This window comes from Ursus arctos, unplaced genomic scaffold (genome assembly GCF_023065955.2).
Source record: "Ursus arctos isolate Adak ecotype North America unplaced genomic scaffold, UrsArc2.0 scaffold_6, whole genome shotgun sequence".
In the NCBI taxonomy this organism is placed as follows: Eukaryota; Metazoa; Chordata; class Mammalia; order Carnivora; family Ursidae; genus Ursus; species Ursus arctos.
In genome coordinates, this window is record NW_026623078.1 from 71,873,209 (window position 1) to 71,898,265 (window position 25,057).

General features: G+C 44.3%; 1 protein-coding gene across 1 annotated transcript in view; it reads right to left on the reverse strand.

Moving 5' to 3' along the window:
* Positions 1-168: 168 nt before the first annotated feature.
* Positions 169-25,057, reverse strand: part of WASHC5 (WASH complex subunit 5) — a 59,238-nt gene continuing 34,349 nt past the window's right edge. The window contains exons 18-29 of the mRNA XM_026495420.3: positions 21,639-21,740; positions 20,719-20,898; positions 19,195-19,319; positions 16,690-16,852; positions 16,158-16,260; positions 15,989-16,068; positions 12,628-12,731; positions 11,500-11,629; positions 10,163-10,259; positions 6,847-7,000; positions 3,719-3,806; positions 169-569 (exon numbers count right to left, since the gene is read on the reverse strand). Of these exons, the coding sequence (XP_026351205.1) occupies positions 513-569; positions 3,719-3,806; positions 6,847-7,000; positions 10,163-10,259; positions 11,500-11,629; positions 12,628-12,731; positions 15,989-16,068; positions 16,158-16,260; positions 16,690-16,852; positions 19,195-19,319; positions 20,719-20,898; positions 21,639-21,740 (1,383 nt within the window). The 3' untranslated portion in view covers positions 169-512. The remainder of the gene's footprint in view (positions 570-3,718; positions 3,807-6,846; positions 7,001-10,162; positions 10,260-11,499; positions 11,630-12,627; positions 12,732-15,988; positions 16,069-16,157; positions 16,261-16,689; positions 16,853-19,194; positions 19,320-20,718; positions 20,899-21,638; positions 21,741-25,057) is intronic.

Here is a 25,057-nt window from a genome sequence, read left to right on the forward strand (position 1 = left end):
GCAGTCTCTGTGGTTGCTACTGGTCCAGCTATCACCACACGCCCGCCAGCCTGTCGTGGGTGTATCCACGGGACCCCCCTGACCCATCTCTTACCTTCCAGTAAAGTTTTTTTTTTTTACAGGATGCATATACAACTTTGTAATCACAGGCAGAAGGAGAACTCTGGGTACTGGCAATACTATTTTACTGAAAATCCAGAGTTGCACAAATAGTTCTTTAGAACATAAAACTAAGCGGATTTATACGTAACAATTACATTCAGCATTTATGAGGCAGTACAAAAATGTGTTCTGCTTCTTCGTGATACAAATTGCATATAATACCATGATCTAAACAATATATCAACTAGTGTCGTGAGATACATCTTACTCAGAATTTCTCATGTTTCCCACAATTAAGGGGAAAAAATGCAGTTCTATGAGCAGCTGAGTTTCTTCGCTTCTAAATTCATTTTAGTAATGGGACGGTTTAAGGACGATCCTTTCATTAAAGAAGCAGATATCAAAAAAAGTTACAGGACTGTTCTGAACTCATCAAAAATGAAATTAGGCACGTGAGCTTCAGCAACCTAAAACAATGGAAAAGAAGAGTTACATTATTCATAGTGTTATCACTCAACAAATTCAGAATTTTCCACATGAAATTTAAATGAAAATATGCTTTGGAGCAAGGTGAGTTGCAGGGGAGGTAGACCGCTCCTGAAAATCACTGGCTTCTGTTTCCGCCGTTCCTCCCCCTGGGATCTAATTTCTTGGCACTGCTGGCGGCTGAGGGAAGGCTGGACAGTGCTCCCTACCTCCTCGGCTCCCCCAGGCACTTGGATCTGTTAGGAATGCACAGGCCTCTGGGAAGTACTAAGAGGCCATCTCAGGTCGCCTCACAATTGATGACCAACCCGGGGAAGAACGGCATGTCTGTCGCCAGTGACAGGCCAGAGGGGCAAGAGGAGGAAGGGCCTCGAAAGCATGCATTCCTGAACTGTTCTTAGGGGACGCCCTCAGAGGGGTGGAGGAGGGTGAATGGGTGGAATGTTGAGCCAGGGGACCTCCAACTGCTAGAAATCAGTGTTTTTTAAAAGTGTTCAGGGCGCCTGCGCGGCTCAGTCGTTAAGCGTCTGCCTTCAGCTCAGGTAACCATCCCAGGGTCCTGGGATCGAGTCCAGCATCGGGCTCCCTGCTAGTGGGGAGCCTGCTTCTCCCTCTCCCTGCTTGTGTTCCCTCTCTCGCTGTCTCTCTCTCTGTCAAATAAATAATAAATAAAATCTTTAAAAAATAAAAAAAATTTTTTTAAAGTGTTTGTTTTTTGTATCACCTGCTACTTAGAGGAAATTTAGCAAATGCAGAGGAATGTAAAAAAGAAATAATCGCTCATCTTAATCCCTTAGAGAAAACTAAACCTGGTAATTATTCTATAATGAATAATTTACTAATTTTCTAATTTACACAGACACACATGTGCACACACACACTCAAAATTAGGATCACATAATCTTGTGTCCTTTACCTGCTAAATCTTATGAACATCCTTGTACACGTATCTTTGTGAACTTTTGCACGTATATCCAGCAGATAAATTCCAGGCAGTTGAACTGCTGGAACCAGGTGAGTATACGACAAGTTCTTTTTTTTGTTTGTTTGTTTTAATAAAGCCAAATTGCCCTCCCGTAGGATAAACAGTTTATACTGCCATTGACAGGACTGAGAAGTCCTATTCCTCCAAACATTTTCCATGCAGTGGGAGCCCAACATTTACCCACTGGAGTAAAGAACTGGGTTGGTGGGAACAGTAATTTTACTGTTATTTTGCTTTGTGACTCTTGAATTAAGGTCGAACATTTTTACAAATGTTTATTTACTACTTGTATTTCTTTTCCTGAAAACTGCCCGTTACTATCCCTTGCCTGTTTTTGTTTCCTGTTGGATTGGTTTATCTTTTTCTTATTCATCTAGAAGAACAGGCTATAAATCAAGAAAACAGGTCCTTTGTTAATATTTTCCCCAATTTTTTTTTTTTAAATTAAGAGACATTTGACAGAATTGTTTCATTACATTCAGCATTTACAAGAGATCAGATCTCTAAATTTTCTTTATGGTTTCCTCCCTTGGTGTTTATCTAGAAAATTCTGAGAGCACATTTGTGTAAAATTTCTGAATTTACTGGTTCCATTTTCCACGTGATCTGTAATTTATTTTGATACATGGAAGATGTGACGAGACTAACTGGCTAATTTTTAGCCACATAATGAACTAACTGTGCCAGCACTGTTGACTAAAATATTTCCTTTCTCCCCTTATTTGAGAGGCTACTTTTCCTCAGGTACAGCTTGTATGTGCTCGGATTTTATAGACTACATATTCCGGTCTATCGGTCCATTTATTGGGTTTCGTACCAGTACCATACTATTGATTTTTGTAGCTTTATAATATTTTAAAATATTTAGTATGTTTTAATATCGTCTTTTTAAAAAAATTCTACTTTTGGCCTGAGTTCTATAAAATTTTAAAAAATTTCCTCACCCCCCCCAAGGTAAAAAAATCATCTGGGATTTTGATCATAGCTGCAGTAAACCTATAGTAAGACCCACTATTTGAGTTTCCTCATTCAGAGAGATGGACTTTGAATTTTTATAGTTTTTCTAAATTGTTATTTTTTCTAAACTGTCTTTCTTACAGAGGTGGTAATTCTTGACTATTTATTTGTTAATTCTGCGAATGGGATCTCTTTCACATCCTATTTTTGAATTGGCTATTAGTGTATTTACCTTGTACGTTGTCTAATCGGCTTTTTTGTACGGTTATTATTTTAATAGTTTTCCACATGATTCTAGTGGGGATTCAAGGAAGATAATTACATCCTCAATAAATAATACAAATTTGTCTTCCTTTCTTTATGCATTTTAAAATGGTCACTTCTTGTTTTGTTGCCTTGAACCCGGACGACAAAAGCAGCAGCAAGAGTCAGTACGGCTGTATTACTGTTACGACGCTGACTTGAATGGGAATGCTGCTCGTTTCAATACCAAGTATGACATTGCTAGTTAATTTTTAAAACATCAGCTTTGGCTTTTGCTATAAAAAAAGTATCTTTGATCCCTAATGTACTAATTTTTAAAAATCAGGAATGGCTTTTCGGAATCTATCAAAAAAGTCTTTAATATTTTAGTACAAGCTCTGCACTTTGAGTTAAAACTCACCAAAGTGGAATTCCTAGTGAGACAGGACAAGGCAAGAATATCGTAGAGGGTAAAACGAAGGCATTTTTGGAGACGCTGGCCAAATATAATTTTAGCTGTGGTGTGAACTGAACCAAACTTGCTGTGGCAACAGGTTTTCGGGGACAGGAAAACACCAACCACACAGTTATTTCCCTGCCCTGGCCCCTTGAGGACTTCTCTCCTAGACTTCCCCATCTGAACCGCTCCGGAACCGGAACCGGAACCAGGACCGGAACCAGGGGAGCTGCTCTCAGGGCGAGCGCATGCTACAGTGAGAGGAGTGGGGAAGTGCTGTGAGTCGGACTTGCGACACAGGGCTTGTGACAGTGTGCATGCAACACGGAGAAGGGGGCACCGTCACAGCCGTGGGGCAAAGCAGGGGCTCGGGGCTGGGAGCGACCACCGGACCGAGCTAGTGGAGCGCACCCCCAGGAGTCCAGGGCCACCCGAAACGCCATCTTTTTACAGAAGGGGCTTCAGTAGTATCTTTATCTGTTGCTTACCCTCCGCGGTAGCTTTGTGTACCGAACATAATCCTCCAGAAACAGAAGGGCGCCCACGACATCCGCAGGCATCTCAGGTATCTTCTGGCTGTAATGGAGAACAGTCTGGATCAAGTCACCGCTTTGCACGTGGTAGACAGGGTAAGTCCGCTCACTTCTTCACTTGCTTTCTCAACACTTAAGCCCTTGTTAATGAGATGAGGGTTCTCCTGTGTAAAACTTCCTCAGTTATAGTGCCTAAGGACTAGGGGCAAACAGAAGTTAATAATTAAGAGAAGAGCCAGTCCTGTCACCCTAGGGTTTTCCCTTCAAGTCCTCTGTTCTGACTTTTAACAGAAAATACCACAAGCACAAACCCCAACCCCCAAATAGGCAGACAAGGACTTAAACCTCAGTTACAACTGTATCCTCTAAATCCAAAGACAGATTACTAAGTGAAGTCAAAGGAGCAACAAATCTCTGGAACACCTTGACTCCTATCACCATCCTGCCAGCAGACCTACAGAACAGGACCGAGAGGATAAAGTCTGCGTGGAACGGTTCACCTGGGCCTCCACAACACGGCGCTCGCTGGCCGTCCAGCTCCTCTCTCTCACCCCCTCGGCACTTCGTGATTCATGGGCTGGCCGGCCCCTGAACAGGCCACACCTCCCATCCCACTGGTCTTAGCGGCTCCAGTTTGCTCTGCCCGTGTACTTGAAAGTCAACTGCTAGGCATCTTTCCAGTTCCAGCTTGGGTTCTGCCTCCTTTGGAAGTCCTCCCTGACTCCTCTGGGCAGGTGGCCTTTTCTTATGCTTTCATCATACTTAGTATCTGTCCCCAAGACTCTTACATTTTCAGTTGTCTGTATGCTGGTTTCCTTGAGGGCTGGGTCATGTCTTTATCTTTCTGTTTCCAGCACCTGTGATTGCGCCTGCACACAGGTGTCAAATACATACATACAGCGTCTAATAACTTTCTATATAAGATCCTCCTCACTTGTTTGTTCACACAGCTGTGTGGCCAAGCACTGTTCTAGAGCTGGGAATGCAGTGAAGTGCGTGACAGCCTTCCTACGGAGCTCGCATTCTTTCTGCACATCAAAAGGAGATTGAAGCTCTTAAAATTATTTCCAATTTAGATAGACTGGCATCTTCTGATTAACAAAGGATTTCATGAGACTGGATTACTGATCTAGTTCCCTGATGATTTTTTTGCTCTTGAAAAGAAGGCTGAAGAGTGATTACACCTGGAAGAGTGGCCACTGCTCTGGATCTTTCAGTGTGTGGCCAGGGCTGTGTTTGTATTTGCTCTGCTCGCGGCGAGGGAAGGGAAGGGCCTCCATGCATCCCAGGTTCCTTATGTCACTTCCCTTAGCTGGATCAGAAACCCGCAGCCGCAGCGACACCTGCCCCGGATGAGCTCTGTCGGGGTCCCCAGGAACATGTTGCGTCACGGCACACTTCGTAGTCGTCAGGGAAGAAGAACCAGGACGAAGGACTTGTCAGTTCTCGACAGATGGGGAGCTACAGCTGGGGCGGCGGGTGTGGAGGTTTCTTCCCAAACCCCCTGTACCGACCCGGACCGCAGCCCCCGGCTCCCTCTCCACGGTCCGGAGCCCAGACGCACTAGGTTTCTAGGCGCCCACCGCGTTCCTTTGCAACCGACCTCATTTTCTGATCGCGACAGTTTCATCTCAGACTTCCCCATCCTTCTGAGCTACCTTCTGTTTTTCAGTTGTTAGAAAGTGTGCTGCTTGAAGCAAGTCTCAGCATACGTCCGAGAAAAACATCCAGCGTGTGTCTGTTGTTCAGCCCACTAACTAAGGTGGGGAAGAACTCTACTGACCGAGGCTCTGGGGGAAAAGATGTCAGGATTTAAGAAGAACGCAGGGTCACTATGAGCCACGTGTATCCAACGGATGTCAAGAACCCGGGACTGTAGTTTTCCCTGCCCCGCACTCCACCGGGGGCCCGGCGGTCCTCTCGAAGGGGTTGGCTGCTTTTGGAGTCTCAGTGCAAGCTTGGGAAATCACAGAGAAAACGTAGAGAAGAGGATCAAAGGCCAACTGGAATCCCCAGCAGAGGTCACGGACACGGTGAGTAGCCACAGCGTGGTGAACAGGAATGGCTGGAAGCAGAGACCTAAGGCAGCAGCCCGATGTTCACGTTGTGGGGTGGAGCAAGGGAAGGAGACTGCATTTATTCTAATTTCAGGGCGTAGAGGAAGGTACAATGAGTGAAATTCCAGAGACAGGATGAAATTCTCCATGTGTCACAATGAGCGACTTTCCAGGGCTGGGCACACCGCCACCAGCATCTGGCGTTGCCTTGAGAGGCGCTGGTGCCTCACCAATGGCCGGATCCCAGCAGAGGCTGGAGGACTCCCGCCAGGGACGCCTGAGCACTGATTCATGCCGTGGATGGAAGGCTGTTAACTAATGGCCTCTGAAATCATGTCTGGTGAGGACTGCTCTGTGAGGTCCTGGAAGGTCATTCCCATTTGTCTTTAAGTTACATTGACCAAAGTGACCAAGCGGTAATTTTCCAGACTTTGGATTTGCAACATGCCAGAGAAATTTATTTAGGGGCCTGATCCTTTACGGTAACAGAGCAGGCTTAGGACCCAGCATCTCACGCAAATAACTTTTTTCTATCCCAGAAAAGTCACATTTTGGGGGGAAAAAAGAAAAAAAGGTTTATGAACCTTGTATCCAAATAGGAACTTTTGCGTGTTTCCTCCAACGCCGCAAACCAGGGCTGCACCCCGGCTCTGACACGGACATGCTCCCTGACTCCCGCTGAAGGGTATGAGACCATCCCAGGGCAGGGGCCCAGCCGGACGGCCCGGTCTCCCTAAGCTCTGAGCACCACGCCTGGGACAGCAGAGGAACAGGCCTGCACTCTCTGCCCCGGGGGGGTCACTAATCCTAGTCATGACTCGCTCATTCTTGCCAAAGCACCGTACAGTGCGCCGACGGGGCTCCCCGGCCGGGTGGCGAAGGATGCGTGCATCTTTAGTTGCTGCAAACAACGTTGCTTCACACGGCAGGGTAAGCAGCCAATTCCCACCTGCACTAGGGAGATGGTAAGAGGAATCTGGAATGCAAGGTATCCAGCCCACTGTGTAACATGCATTCCTTTGGTACCTTGTGCACTGCTCCACTGTGGAGCGGATAAATTGGCCGATCAGCGCCAGGAACTGTTCAGTGTACCGGGAGTGAAACTGCTTCAGTAGGGTGAGCAGTCCCAGGACGAGTGGTGGCCAGTCCACGGGGTCGGCAGGCTTCCGGCACACCATTCCTGCAAGGAGCGACAAACGAGGAATGAGGCCACCAAGCACAGTGCTTGTCTTTGGCAGTGTTCATCTGGTGGGTGCGTCTGTGAACATAAAAATGTTTGGGGACCGCGCCACCGCCGGCGGATGACTGGAGGGAATGACAACTCGGGACGCGTTTGGATTCGGCCCGGGATTGGTGGGGGCTTCCAGTGGTCTGACTCAACATAATAAAACGGCGACTGATTTTTATAATCACCATCACTGTCTGTTTTGGATAATACAGAAACACGTGCTGTGGTAGGAAAGTTGAAAGATACAAATGGAAGCCAGTGAGAAGGAAACATGACCTTTGAGCAACGTCTGTTAGCGGCAGCACAGCAGTGTCAGACGCGCTCAACCATTCTCTTAAAGCATTTTCAATCCTGGATAACGCATCTAAGAAGTATCTTTAAACACAATGTTGGCCATTATAAAATAAAAGAATCTGCAGGAGCCCAGACAGCAGAAGAAGGAAATCTGGGGAGTGAATGAGCGCCAAAGCTGGCTTTTGCACTAAGGATTTCTGCCCCGATCTGGAGACCTCGCCCTTCTGCCCGGATGGCTGCAAAGGGAACAGGAGCTAGAGTTCAGGGTCTTTGAGGAGAAACACAATGCTGAAAAAGAACAAAGTTGGAAGACTTACATCACCTGATTTCAAGACTTATTATAAAGTTATAGTAATCAAGGCAGTATTGGCATGAGGATAAAGAGATGAATGGAACAGAAGAGAAAATCCAGAAGTAGTTCCACTCTTACATGAGCAAGTGAATTTCCACAAATATCCAAATGATTTAATGGAGATGAGAAATCTTTTCAATAAATGGTGCTGAAACTGGATATCCTTATGCTGTACACGGCAAGTAATTTTAAATGGACCACAGACCTTAACGTAAGAGCTAAAACCACAAAGCTTCTAGGAAAAAAACATAGAAGAATATCTTTATGACCTTAGGGTTAGTTAAAGATTTCGTAGGATAGAGAAAGGACAATTATAAAGGAAAAATGGATAAATTGGACATTGTCAGTATTGAACATTTCTGCTCATTAAAGTCACCAGTAAGAAAATGAACAGGTAAACCCGAGTCTGTGAGAAAAAAATATCTAACAAAGAGCTTGTACGTATAAGTAACTCCTTCCACTCGGTGATTAAAAAAAAAAAAAGCTATCAACCCAATTTAAAAACAGGCAAAAGACTTGACCAGACACTTAACAAAGAAAGAAAGAACGGCCAAAAAGCACGTGAAAAAGTGTTCAACATCATGAATCATTAAGGGAAGGCAAATGAAAACTACGAGATACCACACACACCCCCATTAGAACGGTTAAAATGAAACAGAACTAACGTTACCAAATGCTGCTGGGACGTAAAATGTACACCACTTTGGAGAAAGGCATCAGATGGGCAAGAAAGGCCTTCAGATCCTGCATCTGGGTTCTTGCGAAGGTGGGGCCATCCCTTACTTAAACCAGAGATGCCCAAACAAGTTCTCCTGATTTCTCTAACCCGGGCCTCGGCAACTCTGAATTTACTCAGTGCCCACTGGACCAGACAATGATGGTCATCAGAACACAGAGAAATGACCCTTTCCAGGTGGAGAGCAGCAATGATGCTTCTAGCAAAAGCTTCATCTCTGAGGGGGCCCCGCGAAGATTCTGCCTTAAGGACAGACCAAGGCAGGCAGGCAAGCGTTTCTTCGGTCAGTCTTGAGAGCAATGCTCAGCAAGGTTAAATATGTGTGTTCTGGGTCTCCAAACACCCTGATGTTCCTACTTTTCATGATTTTGACTCCCAGATGAACACATGAGTCTAATTCATGAAACGAACTGTAGTCAGATACAGACACATCTCTAGGACACTCAGGCATTTATTTGTTTTGTTTAAAGATCTGGGAATTTGATGGAATAGTGCAATGCTTCCTCTGAGCAGCTATACAGTGAAAGAAATATCCCCTAAGAATGAGACCAGTGAACAGTCTTTGATGAAGACAAGATTATCTTCGTGTACTGACAATCCATCATTATAAAGGGTCACTGTTGTTTAGTTCTAACACAGGGACAACAGAGCGACAGCATGACTTTGAGTCTTGAGATGAACTCCTAAGTCCAGCCTGGGATGGTTCTTTACGTTGATTTTGACCAACACACAGAGAAGGACTTAGCGTCAGGGCAGTGCTTGCTCTGTGCCAGTACCGCATCAGGTATTTTAGAAAATCTGGTTGGCCTGAGAGGTTAAGTAACTTGACCAAAGTCACACAGGCGCGCGCTGGTTGAGCAGAATCCGGACTCACGTCCGTCCCTCAGTCCTGCAGTAGGACGGGCGCCAGCACGCTCCGCATTCCGTGGCAGGAGCACGCACTCTTACGGGAGCTGTGTCTGGAATCACAGAGTATTTCTGAATGAGAGACTTACAGAGACTCCACATCTTTATCCCTACAAAGCTTATCAAAGAGGAAGGGGAAACAGCTCAAGGAAGAAATTCACTTGGGAATTGCTGGTTAAGAAACAGCACATTTACAGGAAAGCTCCTACGATACTTTCAAAGTAAATTAAACTCTAGAACGGATTTAACAAAGCTCAACTTCATATAAAGTTTGGAGGCAGAGGAAGGACTCAGGAAGCTATTAGAAAAGTTTTTATAAAAATAATCACGATAAAGTGATCAATGGCAAAAAAAAAAAAAAAAAAAAAAATTAGGGCTGTGTGCCTGGACAGGACAAACGTACTGACAGGCTTTGGTAGCTCGTTTGTACCGAGTACGCTCACATAGCATCTCATGTACGGATATCGTCAAGTACTGGGTATGCCTGTGCCGATCTCGCCTGGACTGTTAACGTGTCCTACCGCACACCACGATCACTGCCTAACCATTAAAGAAAGGAGAGAAGCAAAGATCCCACACGTTGACAAGCTGGTTAATCTTTGGAAATCAAGGGTGGACTATATTCGGTCAGTGGTAAACCCACGGTCTACACCTCATGAAGGGACACTGTGCTTCACAGGCCCAAAGACTGCATTTCATCACCACGCCTCTGACCGAGGAAAGATCTCATCGGTGACACGGCACTCTCCACACAAGGAGCTGTTCGGTGAGGTATTACTCCACCGTTACTGTGCTGCTGTGACTCGCAAGGAATGTCATACGGTACCTAGGTTTTTGTTGTACTGAAGTTTTGGCAACTGCGCGATCAAAAATAGGAAGTTGACAACTGGGAAGTAGGGTAGGCGCTTTGTGGTGATGTATATCTGCAAAGAGAAAGGTAAGACAAATTGATGGCTTCTTCCCGAGGCACAATACCGCAGAACCCACGTTCAAATGGAAGGCTTCCATTTGCTCTCAATCTGCTCTTCAGGCTACCGAAAACGGGGATGGTTCACCATTACTTTGCTGCCTGCAGAGTCTGACGTAACACCACGGCCCTGCGAACATAAATCCCTACGTGAGAACGAGCCCTTCCGGGAGGGGAACAGTTTTGCTTGGAGATGAGCGGTTACTTTCCCCTCGAATCCTCTTCACGTCATTCACAAAGAGAGAGGGAAAGGGGTGATGGGCAAGGATGCGACATGTCACAGAGCGGACTCCTTGCTAGTTTGGGTGCGCACAGTACAGTCCGGGCGTACCTGGCCATCGCCCTCCGTCCCTCAACTCCCTGGCTCCGGTCAGACTGCCTGCCTCCAGCGCTCGCCCGTGTGGAGCCCCGGGGGAGTCATCAGTCTCTGAGCCTCGAGGTCCTCACCCGACCACGGCACATTTCAGGGGGCCGCTGGGATGACGTGACGTCACCCGCAGTCGGGGCTAACAGGGCTTGGCACGAGGTGAGCACTCATAAAATGTCAGCTGCTTGTTTGCTTCATAAACTTTTGTCCCAAACCGAGGGGCTCGTACGGATTTCAGAAAGCTCATACAGGGTCTAGGTACACCCTCTCATCAAAGTCAACAGTATTTCTGCATCAAAACATGGGAATGTTCACGGAAGTACGAACAGCCTTATGTCAGTTCGGGACAAGTTTTGCCACTAAACGAGATCTGGCACCAACTTGGTGAAAAACCTTTCAGGTCGCAGAGGTTTCTGGAAGTCAGAATTACAGAAGACAGTCTGTGGCCCTGGATTATGACTGTGATTACTGTCCGCCACGACGGAAGCATCTTTGGGCCCCAAGGATCAATGCCATCACTGAGCAGCAGTTCAAACACGAAACCCCAGACAAACCCAAAACTGCTCTCCGACAGAGAGAGTACTTCTCACTTTTTAAAGAACTGTGGAAAACTCTGTATCTCCTGATTCCCACGGCCTGAATCAGGCAGGGAAGCTGTGATCATCCTACCAGTCGTGGGAACTCAGGAAGGGAGAGGACTTAAGAGAAGGGGGGTCTGGGATTAGAACCCAGGCTCTCCCAATATCTTAGCAAGCGATCTGCCATTTGGGCCGATCTCCGTGGGGACCAGCCACCTCCCGCCGCTCCACTCCCTACTTGAGTCGTTGACCTTATTCAGTGGGTTGTGCATGCCAGCCGCCTCCAGGTAGGCTGCGATCTCGTACAAGAGCGTGTTGTCTTCTTTGGGGTAAGGAAGCGAAGGGTCCTGATAGTGGGCTTCAATATCTGCCAGGAGAGCCCTAGGCGAAGAAAAACAACACAACACAGAACAGGGATAAACGTAAGAGACGAACGCAATTCATACAACAGTAAACACAGGCTACGATGTGATCTTTCCGGGCCTTGGTTTCCTCTGTAAAATGAGGGTTTACTCCTCCTAATTCTCAATTTCCATACCCGTGACTGGTTGCTAAGTGGAAAATGTGACGTAGAATTATTTTATCTTTTGGAGTTAACCCAAATGGAATGCTTTCGCCATTCCAAGTTTTATGAATTGACTGAGCTGTTTTCAATACCTGCTTTGTCAAAAGCGCTGACTTACTGACTGAAAGAACAGATGACTTATTTTTAAGCAGAGGCTGGGAAAGGGAGCAAGTTGCTGGGGAGGCGGAGGATGTGACTGTACTTCGGGACGGGCGCCCACAGCCACTCCCGGTAACGAGCGCGCTTCCAGCAGCCCTCTGGATGGTCAGTGACTCAGTCCCACGGACATCCAGGTGTGTATTTTGGTAAAATTGCCTTCTCAATCTGGGCAAGTACTTAACACAATGTCTGGTGTGTACGACGTGATCAATAGATTTGACTAAATACATGAATCCATCAATAATGAGAGAGAGAGAGACCAAGGGACAAGACTGAGGAAAGAGGCTTATAAAGACAGATTTGGGGGGCGCCTGGGTGGCTCAGTTGTCAAGCATCTGCCTTCGGCTCAGGGCGTGATCCCGGCGTTCTGGGATCGAGCCCCACATCATGCTCCTCCGCTATGAGCCTGCTTCTTCCTCTCCCACTCCCCCTGCTTGTGTTCCCTCTCTCGCTGGCTGTCTCTATCTCTGTCAAATAAATAAATAAAATCTTTAAAAAAAAAAAAAAGATTTGGTTATCCCTGGGAAGGAAGGCTCTAAATTCAAAGAGCCCTCTCACTTGCAAAGAGCGTAAAAGGGCAGTACTGAAGAAACCGGGGCGCTAATCGGTAATGAGCAGTCCAGCCCGGACGGCTGTCTCGAAAGCCGGCGCTTACTTATTGAGGTTCTCCAGAGCGGCTGCCAGATGTTTGGAGTCAAACCGACAGGAATAATTGAGTTCGTTGGCAATCTGTTGTCTCAGAATCTGCATCTGGCCCACCTGGGAACGAGAAGAGGGAGAAGAGGTGGGATGCACAGCGCTTCCAGGTGACAGCAAGGAGGCAAACTCGAAGATGATCCTTACTGGAAGGATCTCAATGTTCTACAGGAAAATCTAAGGGTTTCCCGGACTGTCCATGGCTAAGACCAGCGTCTTCCCGACGGAGTAGAAGGGACCCCACAAGGAGCATCTGGATAGACTTCTGTAGGCCAACCTCCAACATCCCTCAAGTCTGATATTGTACAAGGTGACATTAATGGTCGGTTGTTGTCTGTTTTGAAGCTCTATTTATCATCTTTGGAGATGAGTTCTCCAAGCTTCGTAGCTGCCAATGAGAAGCCCTACTTCCTTCACTTGTCCTAAACTGAACTTTCTTGAGTCCCAGTGATGGCGTTTTACTCTGTTGTTCTGAAATTTGGTGACTATAAGCCTATCCACGTCGCCCAGGATTACAGATCCTACAGTAATCTGGGTATAAAATAATCTATACAAAATCTTCCAAAAAGGCCCTTCTAACAATGATAATCCCTCATCCAAGGGTTCCTAACCTTGTTCTGGTACCTTGGACCTCTTTGGGAATCTGGTGAAGCCTATTGGCACTGTCTTAGAATAATTCTTTTAAATGAGCAAAATAGGGGCGCCTGGCTGGATCAGTCAGTAGAGCATGCAACTCTTGATCTCGGGGTTGTAAATTCGAGCCCCACATTGGGTGTAGAGATTACTTAAAAACAAAATCTTTAAAATAAAATAAGATTAATGTGCAAAATAAAACATAGAGGATAACAATGGAAGTCAGTTGTAACAAAATATAATTCTCAAACCACTGAAAGAAGAGATCTGTGATCCAGACTTAAGCTAGCGTGACAGATGAAGCACGTCATTTCCAAGTAATGATGAGCATAAATGATATCTGGAGATGTCTATAACCCCTGTCCGGTGATAGGAACCTATCTTTGGGTCAGGTCTGGGACAGAGTTCAGATTGTTCCAACAGGTTCAACTTGTTGGCATCATAAAATCAAAAGTACATTCTTTTTGTGCCCGTGAATTTCTTCTTTTCTGTCCTAGGAAAGCGGTTCCTAAAAGATTAGCAAGAGGGAGAGGACGAATTGGAGGGAAGACTATTTTATAACGCTAGCAACAGTGAGGGAGAAATGGACACAGTGGTTGGGAGCAGAGAAAAGTGAAGAGAAAAAGAGTGGCCTTCTCTAAGAGCAAAGAAAAGATCTTATTTAGATCCATGGAGCCTGTAACAATTAACAGTGTTAAATGATGTCAGATGTGTTCTTTTGACCACTCTTCTTACTAGATGATTATTCTACTTACGTAAAGAAAATAAAATCCAGAAAATGTTCTCATAAGAAACCTTTGATTAATGGAAAAATATTATTGAAAAATTAGAATAGGGCAAGGCCAAGAAAATCGTGGGTTGCCTCAGGCCACTCAGTAATGTCCTTCCAATCTTTTATCTGGCCCATGTACTCCCTGCTTAATTCTAGATAGTCTATGGCCAGGATTCCCTCGAGAATACCAGTCTAGGAAAGGAAGCAGAGATACGGGCAGTTTAACCTAACTTGCTCTTCTTTCCAGCATATTCAGTCTCCATGACCAACGTCTTTTCTTTCATGCTCACTTAGTACAAGCCATTAATAAGATTCTGGAGGCTGAGCGGCCAGGAGGTGATGCATTCATTCTACCTCTTTGCCTTTCTAGAGAGATCTTTGGATTATCCGTCTTTCTCCATTTCTCTGGAGTCACACTGCCCAGGATAGCAGCCACAGCCTCATGTGGCTCTTTCAACTGATTAAAATGAAGAAAAGCTAAAATTCAGTTCCTCACTCCCACAAGCCACATCTTAAATGCTCAATAACTACACGAGTCTAGTGGCTACCGTCAGACGGTGAAGAATAGCTCCATCGCTGTTCCAGATTAGCCAAAGACAAAAGGACAAATCTGTCCTGGAGGGCTTCATGTAAAGATCACTGACTTAGACAAATACTTGGTTATTACTGAATTACCAGCAATTACAACTCACAGAGGTCTGTAAGAGCCACGGGGGAACCTCTCTGAAGCATCCCTGTAATCTCCCTCAGGCTTCCCCAGAGCTGAGACTCAGGCCGGTCCAATCTCAGATCATTCTCCACTCCTCCCAAAGGGCTTCCCGGCAATTAGAAACGTAGCCTGAGAAGCTCTCAATATCTGGAAATCATGTGGCTAAGGGCGTGTCAGACATCTATAACAAGAGGCCATCCGGCAGAGTCAAAGGCTCTGTGTGTTACCTAGTCTAAGTTTCCAAATTAAAATAAAAAAAAAATTCACTGCAATTATGGGAAATACATTGTGAATTTGGCTGAGGCACCATCGGTACCATCTCAACGAACAACTAATAAAATTGGGAACAAGAGAATAGAACTTCCCCAAATTCCCACAGCAGCCTAGACTTTTCCTGTGGTAGGTGAGACTTTTAACCGTGAACTGGTTTTCCACCAGGAACCTACTCTTTCCCACTAGACTGTGAGTGGGCTTCCTGAGGAGACAGCTAGCGTTTCCTTTAACTCGGTGTCTCACGGCAGGTGGCGATGCTTCGCACATGAGTGTGCAAAAATGCGGCGCTGAATGTCTTGGATCATCACACGATGAGGAAGACACAGAGAAGACACAGAGGGTCCCCGGAGCTGACGTGAGAGCAGATGAGCGAATTCTAAGGTAACTTAGCTTTCCATTCAGCAGGTTAATCTCCTCATTTCACTTTCTTACTCATTTCTAAAGACAACAGTGTTCCCTGTTCATAGTGTAAGGATCACTTACGTCCCAGAGAACTCGGCTTTCTAACATCTGTGCAGACCCAAGAGGGGAGAGAGACAAATGTCCTGTTCCAACACCTACTGGGAGCAAATCAGAGCTATACACAGACAGAGCAGCTCATTAAATAAACTTGTTACGTCAGGATGGAGCACCACTGAGAGAGGAAGACTTCCATTTCTTTGCGTGAAAGCACTTCTTGCCCGGAGGTCTTTTAAAAAAAACAAAACAAAAAGGGTTCTCTTTGGTGAAAGGAGAACGAAAGACCAATCAATGAAAAACAGTCAAGAACAGTTCCAGAATGGACAAGTGAATTTAGAAATAACAATAAACTGAAGTGTTGTTTGTTTGCTTTGATGACAAAAGAAAGAAGTATGGCTTTCTTTGGGTACCAAGTTACAAGAAAATAATAATTTAAAAAAATATGGTATTGATTATCACCCTCTCTCAACATACCTTCATGATAGCCTCGAGATAAGATGTCCAGATCTTCTGTGTTTTGGCAATGGCGGAAAAATAAATTTTATTCGAATTTGCTGGAAGGTTAAAATAGAATTTTCTGTTTAGTAAAAATGGAAAAGCTAGTGTGGTTACCTCCATCTCAGGCTACTTTCAGAACACTTACCTACTATGCTTTTTAGGGGGCTGACAGCGTTCATGAGGGTTTTCAAAGTATCCTGTACAGTTCTGTCTCTCAGGATAATTTTCTGAAACATACTGAGGAAATTCTAAAAGAAGGAGACATGCAAAGAACCAAATAATAATAATGAATATAAATATAAATAAATACAACGAATACAGTGAATAATACCCCGGTTCACTAAAGTGCTATACAGAACACAGCCTGGCCTAAATCACAATGCTAGAAAGGATGTCAGGGAGGCAGCAACTTCCGGTTCCTGTTAGGAACACCCCTTTGCTCGGAGGAGTTGTTGGTTTTGGAGAGAGTCTCAACTTCCTCATATGAAACTCCCAAATTAGTCTACACATAAAAATGCTGTGCTGGCCAAAGAAATTCTAGTTTATTCTCAGTTCTTACCGACCTAACAGTGTGTGTGTCTGGTGGCGGTATAGGAAAGAATGAAAGAAACGCTAAATAAGCTACTCCCATCTCCCCCAGGGCAGCAGGAACCATGCATAGAAGCTGAAAGGCTCACCTGTAGCTCTTTGACAATCATAAAGCACAGAAGCCTGTCCAGCCCGTTCAGACCAAAAGTCCCCAAGGTGGTCTGGATTTCTGAGAAGAGGCGGCTGCTGGTTACTTCTTGGTGAGTTTTCATATCGTACCAAGTGTTCAGCTGGTCAATGTGACAGGTCATTCTAAAAGAAAAACAAACACTCAGAACCCAAAGCAGCTCAGAATGAGTTCTCCTGAGGATTGTGGGACGCCACAGGATTTGGGCATCAGATGGGAGGAACGATGGTTATGCGATCTGTGTACTAACCTCTGTACCTAGGCACCCAGCGTATCTCACGGTGAAAGCCCAATGGGCCAGGAAGGCAACATTCAGTGAAATCACCTTTTCCTGCCCTATGCCAGGTCACTGGTGTGACCGATTCATGTCCATGGAGTCAGGCTGTTGTTTGGAGCCGAGCGGAGGGGACAAGGTTGGATTTGGTTGTCAGGCTGGAAGATGTGAGAGCCCAGTTTTCTCTCCACAGGGTCTTTCTTTCGATTCCCAGACACAGGGCCTTAAGAGTCTTGTGTCATTTCCATTTTGATAAGAAAGGAACTTCGAATCCTGCCGCCCTATCGAACATTTGTGACTATGACAGCATAGCCATTTCCTCTGTCCTCCCAGTTGTGGTCACCAACCAATGATTCCTTTCAGACTCAAGAGTGTGCTGACAGCAGTGATAACAAGGCGACAGTATTTACTGAGCACTTCTTACGTGTCAGGTTCCGTGCTAAGACCTTTTCCTTTTCATCCTCATGATGGCTCTGTGATAGTCAAGCTGTGTGACCCTCGTTCACACATGAGACAACTTAGCAGGGCCTGATTCCAACACCACGTCCTTAACCACTGTTTTACTAGCTCTCAAATGCTGGGCGGGTTAAAAATATATGTCCAGATCCCATTCCTGGGGTTTGACTGGGTAGGTTTGGGTTTCGTGGAAACCCAGCCTCTAAATTCTAGTAAGCTCCACAGATGATATGCCCCCAATTCTAACAACCAGGACATCTCTTTACTGAAACGAGGCTCGGGAGGAGAGGCTTACATTTGAAAAGAAATGGGAAGAACAAGAAGATTTCCAGAACTGGATTCTGCTTTCAAAGCTTTGAAGTGTCCTGTTCCTGTCATCCACTGCTGGCACTCTGAATGTGTCACTTGAGAGGCTCCCAACGTTGATGACCCAATCAGTAATATAACGTGGAAATCCCAACCCCAATGCTTAGTCCTCTCTGCAAGTCTTAACATGGCACTAGATGGAGAGTCTTCGAGAAGGGCTTCAGTCCCCCACCCTTAGGTACCAAGGAAGCAGGAGTTATAAAACATTTTGGATCATTTACTCCTTTTGGTCCATGAGTCATAGACAAAACTCACTTGTGCTTGAATTTTTGGAAGACGTTTACATATAGGGTATCACGTTGTGTAACTTTTGAGAGACCAAATAAGCTGGAATTTGATGGCAGTACAGAGGAGCCATGTCATAAAGACATTCAACTTACACAAATCGACAATACACGCACTGCTGGACAGACACAGAAGAGAAGTCCTCTTTCCCGGGTAATCCCACCAACCCGTCCACTCAGTGAGCATGTACACGGGGCTAAACATGAGACAGAAAACACAAGCCCGATCTTCCTCAGCTGGGCTTAATATTGACTGCCTCACCAGAAGCTCAACTGAGAAAAAGGTGGGAAACTAGATGTAAAGAGAGAAGCAACGTGCAAGTCTCTCCCATGGTGGCCACCTAAAATATTCTTAAGGGCGGTGCAATTATATGAGATTTTCACCCATGTGACCTCATATAAACCGTGATCCCCTGTGTGCAAAGCTTTGCAGCCTGCCCTTGAACGGCACAGTGTTTAAGAGTCGGGCCCCAGAGCTGGAGGGCTGGTCTGTGTTCTGGAGCTCCCATTTAGACCCAGACCTTGGATAAGTGACTTAGCTTTTCTGTGCCTCAGTTACTTCTCTTGGACACAGGAAGAATAACAACGCCTACCTCAGAGACTGCTGTAATGAGTGAACGAAGGGATGTGTATGTCGGGCTGAGAAGCATGTACAAGGTAAGTGCTAGAAAAGTGCCTGGGTGTGCGGGTAGTCTTCAAAGCTCAGGATCTCACAAGTGCAAGACCCAGAGACTGGAATGGGGCAGTGTGCCAGTTACTCGGGTACAGATGAGCAATTTCTAATCAAAGTTTTCATATACCGGGGAGTCCGCAGGCCCAAGTGAGTAGAACATTAGTTGGAAAGCAAGAGGAGCACAGAACTAAAGGGTGGCCGAACAGACCTTGGATTTATTTTAACCTCTGTTTCCTTGGAGCGGGGTCTCCTAAGGTACACTGCCGAAATACCCAGTCTCAAAAAAAGTGACTCTAATAAACCCATGAGAATGGATCCAAGTGTGGTAGGAATGGGGGTATGATCTGAGGAAAATGTTCAGAGATTTCTATCGTCCACCATGTTCAAGGCCCAGTGGAATTCAGATACACCTACTTGGGGTCTGTGATCCTCAAGATTTCTCTGCAGAGTCGACCAATAAATGTTACGGACTCGTCCACAGGGGTAAACTTCGGTATTGGAATATGAGTAGACTGGTACATACTCTGCCAATCCTGAATCTAGAAAAAAACCAAACCAAACCATAAACATTTAGTACAGCTGGCCCTTGAACAACATGAGGGCCAGGGCACTGACCTCCCCAGAGTTGAAAATCCACATCCAACTTTTGATTCCCTTAAAACTTAACTACTAAAAAAAACCAAAAAACAAAAACAAAAACAAAAAACCCCCACAAAACCAAACAAAAACAAAAAACCAAAAACAACAACAAAACTGATCAATAGCCTGTTTACCAGAAAAGCCTTATCAATAACATACTTAGCACATATTTTGTGTATGTATTATATACTGATTCGTACAATAAGCTAACCTAGAGAATAAGGTTAAGACAATCACAAGGAAGGGAAAAGATATTTTACAGTACCACACTACATCTATCGGAAAAAATCCGTGCATGAATGGACCTGTGTGTTCAAACCTGTGCTGTTCAAGGGTCAACGGTACATCTTTGGGAAGATACCCTGGTTATTCTTTTTCCACGTAGTTTTACAAATACAGTGTTGCATAAACAGTGACAATAAATGCTCCTTGGTTTTGAAGAGGAAACTTAAAACTGCATTCATAGCTCCCAGAAATGCCACATGTAATATTTATATAAAAAAGAAATATTTGTGACAAGCAAAGTGACTGAGAAGTGAGAAGAGACACAGGAATTTCTGGCTCTTAGTCTTTAACATGTATCAATGTAATAATAAAATTCTCAAATATCATAAGGCTGGAAGATACTTAATCTTTTGAGATTCCAAATAAATCTTGTGAGTTCCCTAATTAAAAACTTACTCCTGGGGCGCCTGGGTGGCACAGCGGTTAAGCATCTGCCTTCGGCTCAGGGCGTGATCCCGGCGTTGTGGGATCGAGCCCCACATCAGGCTCCTCCTCTATGAGCCTGCTTCTTCCTCTCCCACTCCCCCTGCTTGTGTTCCCTCTCTCGCTGGCTGTCTCTATCTCTGTCGAATAAATAAAATCTTAAAAACAAAAACAAAAACAAAAACACTTACTCCTTATCAACTATTGACCAAAATCAAACTTCCCTGAAGGTACTTTGAAGATATTCGTGATTATCTAATGCTTACTGATTTTTAGTAACTATTGAAATAAACTTTCTTGTTGGCATTTCTGAGGTTTGGAGCATGTATTTTATTTTCTAAGATTTATTTATTTGAGAGAGAGAGAGAGAGTGCAACAGCAGAGGGACAGAGGGAGAGAGAATCTGAAGCAGACTCCAGCTGAGCATGGAGCCCAATGCAGGGCTCGATCTCACAACCCTGAGATCACAACCTGAGCCGAAATGGAGCCAGGCACTTAACTGACAGCACCACCCAGGTGCCCCTCGGGGCATGTATTTTAAATGTCAGAACAACAAATGTTGTCAAGAATTTTCAAAATTTAATTAGATACCTTTGTTCTTAAGAAGTTATTACACTCTTGTTCCACATTATAATTTATGATACGAGAAACTTCTTCCTGCCAAATCTTCAGACCGTAAATGTTGACATAGTCCTGTATGTACTCAAAAGAGCGATGGAATCCATCCATGGTAGCCCCCAACTCTTTCAGCTTGGGCATCAATTCACTTGACTGTGCAAAAGGGGAAACACAAATCTATTACTGGAGGAGACGGTCAACCACTAATATCTACATTAGACTTTAAATGAGGCTCCGATGGGAGAGTCTTCAACACCACAGTTGAAGACAGCTTTGGAAATACCCGTTTCCTCCCTCAACCAGGATGAGTGGCAACTTCCGTCAGATATTCAGCAAAGAAGAGGCTTCGTTCATTTGGGAAGGAAGCCTCACACAAAAGAATATAAAAAACGAACGTTGACGATTTCGCTCACATCGTTTGATGAATATATATAACCTTAAAATACTTAAAATATTTTAAATTGAATTTACTGGGGTGAAAAGTACTCTAGATATAAATTCTAGGCCCATTTTTTTTTTTCCTCCTGAGAAAAATGAGCAAATTCTCTAACAGATCAAGGAACATAAAAAAAATTACAAGCTTTATGGTTCCCATGTGCCTTAGGGTTAACAAATTGTTTTAACTTTAAGAAGTCACTCTGAATCGCAGGCAACAGTTCGATTCTTAAAACTGGGGATCAACAGGTGAAGGAAAGGACTGGTTTTGGAAGGACTTTCTTAACGTACAGATTACAATATAGGATCGAAAAGCACAGTGGTCGACTCCACTGAACACCATATATTAGATATCTGTTAGGAGGGAAGGTCTTGCTCACGATAGTTAGAAATAGTGTGCTCGTCCATTCTGCAAGCTGGGCAGAGAGGAAGGACAGACCCGTCTGGTTATCTGGTACCTTCGCTCGGGGGTTGAAGATCAATCCCTTATGAAGAGCGAAAGCAACTCGTTTGACTAGCTCCTTCCTTATTCCATCTTCCAGCAACTGTTTTGGGTCCACCTGCGTGCAAATCAAAACGCAACAAATGGCAGTGAGGAAAAGTTCGGTCGTGATGAGATCCAAAGGAAAGACGGTTCCTGGAATCTGTGGGGGCAGCCCCTTCCCACCCCAATTCTCAATGCTTGGGACTTTTCTCCTTTCTTGTCCCTTTGATCTTGTGCCGCTTGGACAGACTGATTAAACCTGTAACTCTTTAAGGCTCGGCTGACCTCAGTAAAACTCATGACAACTTTACAACATGACACCCCAAAGATGGTGGGTCTGCAAAGTTTTAAATTGCTTCTCATTTTTTTTAATCCTTTCATTAAAAGTAAAAAGTGCCTTTTCTCCCACCAGGAGGAGGGGTGGGATGAAGGGCCTGCCCTCGAATTCGGCACACACCTTTCTTCCCCGCGTTACCTTAGGGCATTTTCATCCCTGTGAGCAAACGCAAGCTGGTGGCTGGACAGATTTAACAATTCTCTTTTCTTTCAGCATTCTTGGAATGCTGTTTGTCATTAGGGAGATAAAGTGGGAAAGCAAATCTGCTACTGAACTCTATAAGCTTATTGTACTGGTTCTTTTTTCTGTAATGAGAAAGCATTTGTTATTCCTTAAAAGACAGTCTCCTATCAAATCCATAAAACATCAAACACTTTGAACATAATCCTTTGAATTCCCTGAGACTTGTCTCTTGTACTTTTAATTTGTAAAACGAACCATCATTTTAAAAAGTTATGAAGACAAATGGATGGGTTCCACTGGGTTTGACTATATTTAAACTTCAAGAACGACAATTGCAATGAAAGTTGCACAAAATACAAAAGCCAGAGAAACATGTGGAGCTACCTCAGGGCTAAGAATCAGCAAAATCCAGACTGCAAAAACAACAGCTCAAAGGCTGTCGGTTCCTCACCAGATAAAGGAAAGGAAAGAAGGGAGGAGAAACCTGAAGACTAAAAAAGACCTAAAAGATACAACATGTATTTTTTTTTTTTTGAAGATTTATTTATTTATTTTAGAGAGAGTGTGCAAGTTGGGGAGGGGCAGAGGGAGAGAATCCTCAAGCAGACTCCCCGCTGAGCGTGGAGCCTGACAGGGGGCTCCATCCCACGGCCCACGAGATCAGGACCTGAGCTGAAATCAGAGTCGAAGCTTAACCGACTGAGACACCCAGGCGCCCCTAACATGTTTTTTTTAAATGTAGTGTCCAGAGATTTACTTTTGGATAATAAAACTCTAAACGGAGAGACTGAAATTAGGTCAGGGCGTGTGAGAATCCTGGGTTCGGAGCTGGGAAATGGTATTTCTTGACTTGGGTGGTGGTTGTAATAATGAAGTGTTTCTACAGCTCCCAGTATCTGTGCCCTATTTTACAGTAACTAGATATAATCAATGAGGGCAAAAAAATCAAGTAAAATGAAGTTTCCAAAGAAATACTCCTGTAAGAATAGATTTGGTGAGAAAGAGTTAAATGTTTTCATGAATTTAAAGGTCTTAAATGGCCCTTCCAATTCTTCCAAGACTTTCACTAATCTATGGCGTGCTTGCAGCTTAGAGAAAGCCTCCTTCCGACAGCCCCTTCCTTCACGTTTCTATCCCCTCCTCTTAAGTTAACAACAGTTCATTAACAGTTTTCACATGGATTTTCCAGACCTTTCTCTACTACTTTTTCTACATAAATTTAGTCCTTAAAATTTCTCTACATAAATTTGATTTTAAAAATCTAAATGGGACCATAATATGTACACACACACACACACACACACACACACACACTGTTCTGTAATTTGCTTTTTCCACTTTAAGTTTTAGAAATCTTCCAGTGGCAAATGCTTTTTGAATGGCAGCAGAGCAATCAATACTGGGAACACACCATGATATATTCAGCCATTCTTTTAGTGATAAAAGTCTCATGATTTCTATTCTTTTTAAATTTTTATTTATTATTTTTATTAGTATTATTTTTTAAGATTTTATTTATTTGAGAGATAGAGAACATGAGCAGGGATGGGGCAGAAGGAGAGGGAGACTCTCTGCTGAGCAGAGACACCTGACACGGGGCTCGATCCCAGGATCCTGAGATCATGACGTGAGCCGAAGGCAGACACCCCTCTTTTTTTTTTTATTATTCTTTTTTAAGTAGGCTCGATGCCCAGTGTGGATCCCAGTGCAGGGCTTGAACTTACCACCCTGAGATCAAGACCTGGGCTGAGATCAAGAGTCAGACGCTTCATCGACTGAGCCACCCAGGCGCCCTCTACTGTTTTTAAAATAATTTTTTTGGCTGCCTCTAACAATGCACATTTACATATCTCTGTGTATACCTTACTTGTTTTAAGTCATACGGATTAAAGTCAACTTACACTTTGTTTTTTAAGTAGGCTCCACATCAACATGGGGCTTGAATTCACAACCCTGAGTTCAAGAGTTGCATGCTCTACGGACTGTGCCAGCCAGGTGCCCCAAAGTGTCTGAAATAGATGCCTAACATTTGAGGGTTAAAGACAAGTGAGGCGCACAGGATCCCTTACAGAAAGCCCTGAGTGGTTAGACTGGGAGAGAGTCTACTGGGTTGAGTGTGGTCAAGACGATATACCCTCTGTTCTCATCTGAAAGACTGTGGCAAAAGATCTGCATTTTTCTTAAGCAGGTTTTCCTCTGGTAATTAGTGCTAATTATTAGGTTTTATTACATCCTTCCTATATTGGTCGTTTTGCATGTAAGACACTTAATCTGGTCCTAGCATTTATTACCACTTTACGGATTAGTAAGAAGTGATAACCTACAATTTGTACTCTCTGCATATCAACTGAATTAAACTGGCATCAGGCCTAAATCATGTTCAGTGGATTCTATTAATATTCTAGGGGCACAATGGGGGATGCTTGGGTGGCTCAGTCGGTTAAGTGTCTGCCTTTGGATCAAGCCCAGCGTCGGGCTCTCTGCTCAGTGGGGAGCTACTTCTCCCTCTCCCCGCCCCCGCTCATGCTCTCTCTCTCTCTCAAATAAATAATAAAATCTTTAAAAATTATATCACTGTCTTTAAAAAAAAAATCTAGGGGCACAATGGTATTTCAGCATACTTGCAGAAACCAACACTAAGGTTCCATTTCCGTTTAGGTTCATTTCCTATATTTTCTTGGATTTTATTAACACAAATGTTAATTTGGCAATTCAATAGATACACATTTAAAAAAAAAATCAGAAACATGTGGAGTCTACTGATATCAGATAAATGAAAAACATATAAAAGCACCGTGAACTCTGTGCATGGGCATATCACTAGTCATCATAGGATTACAAATGAAAACAGCATCGAGATAATACTTTATACT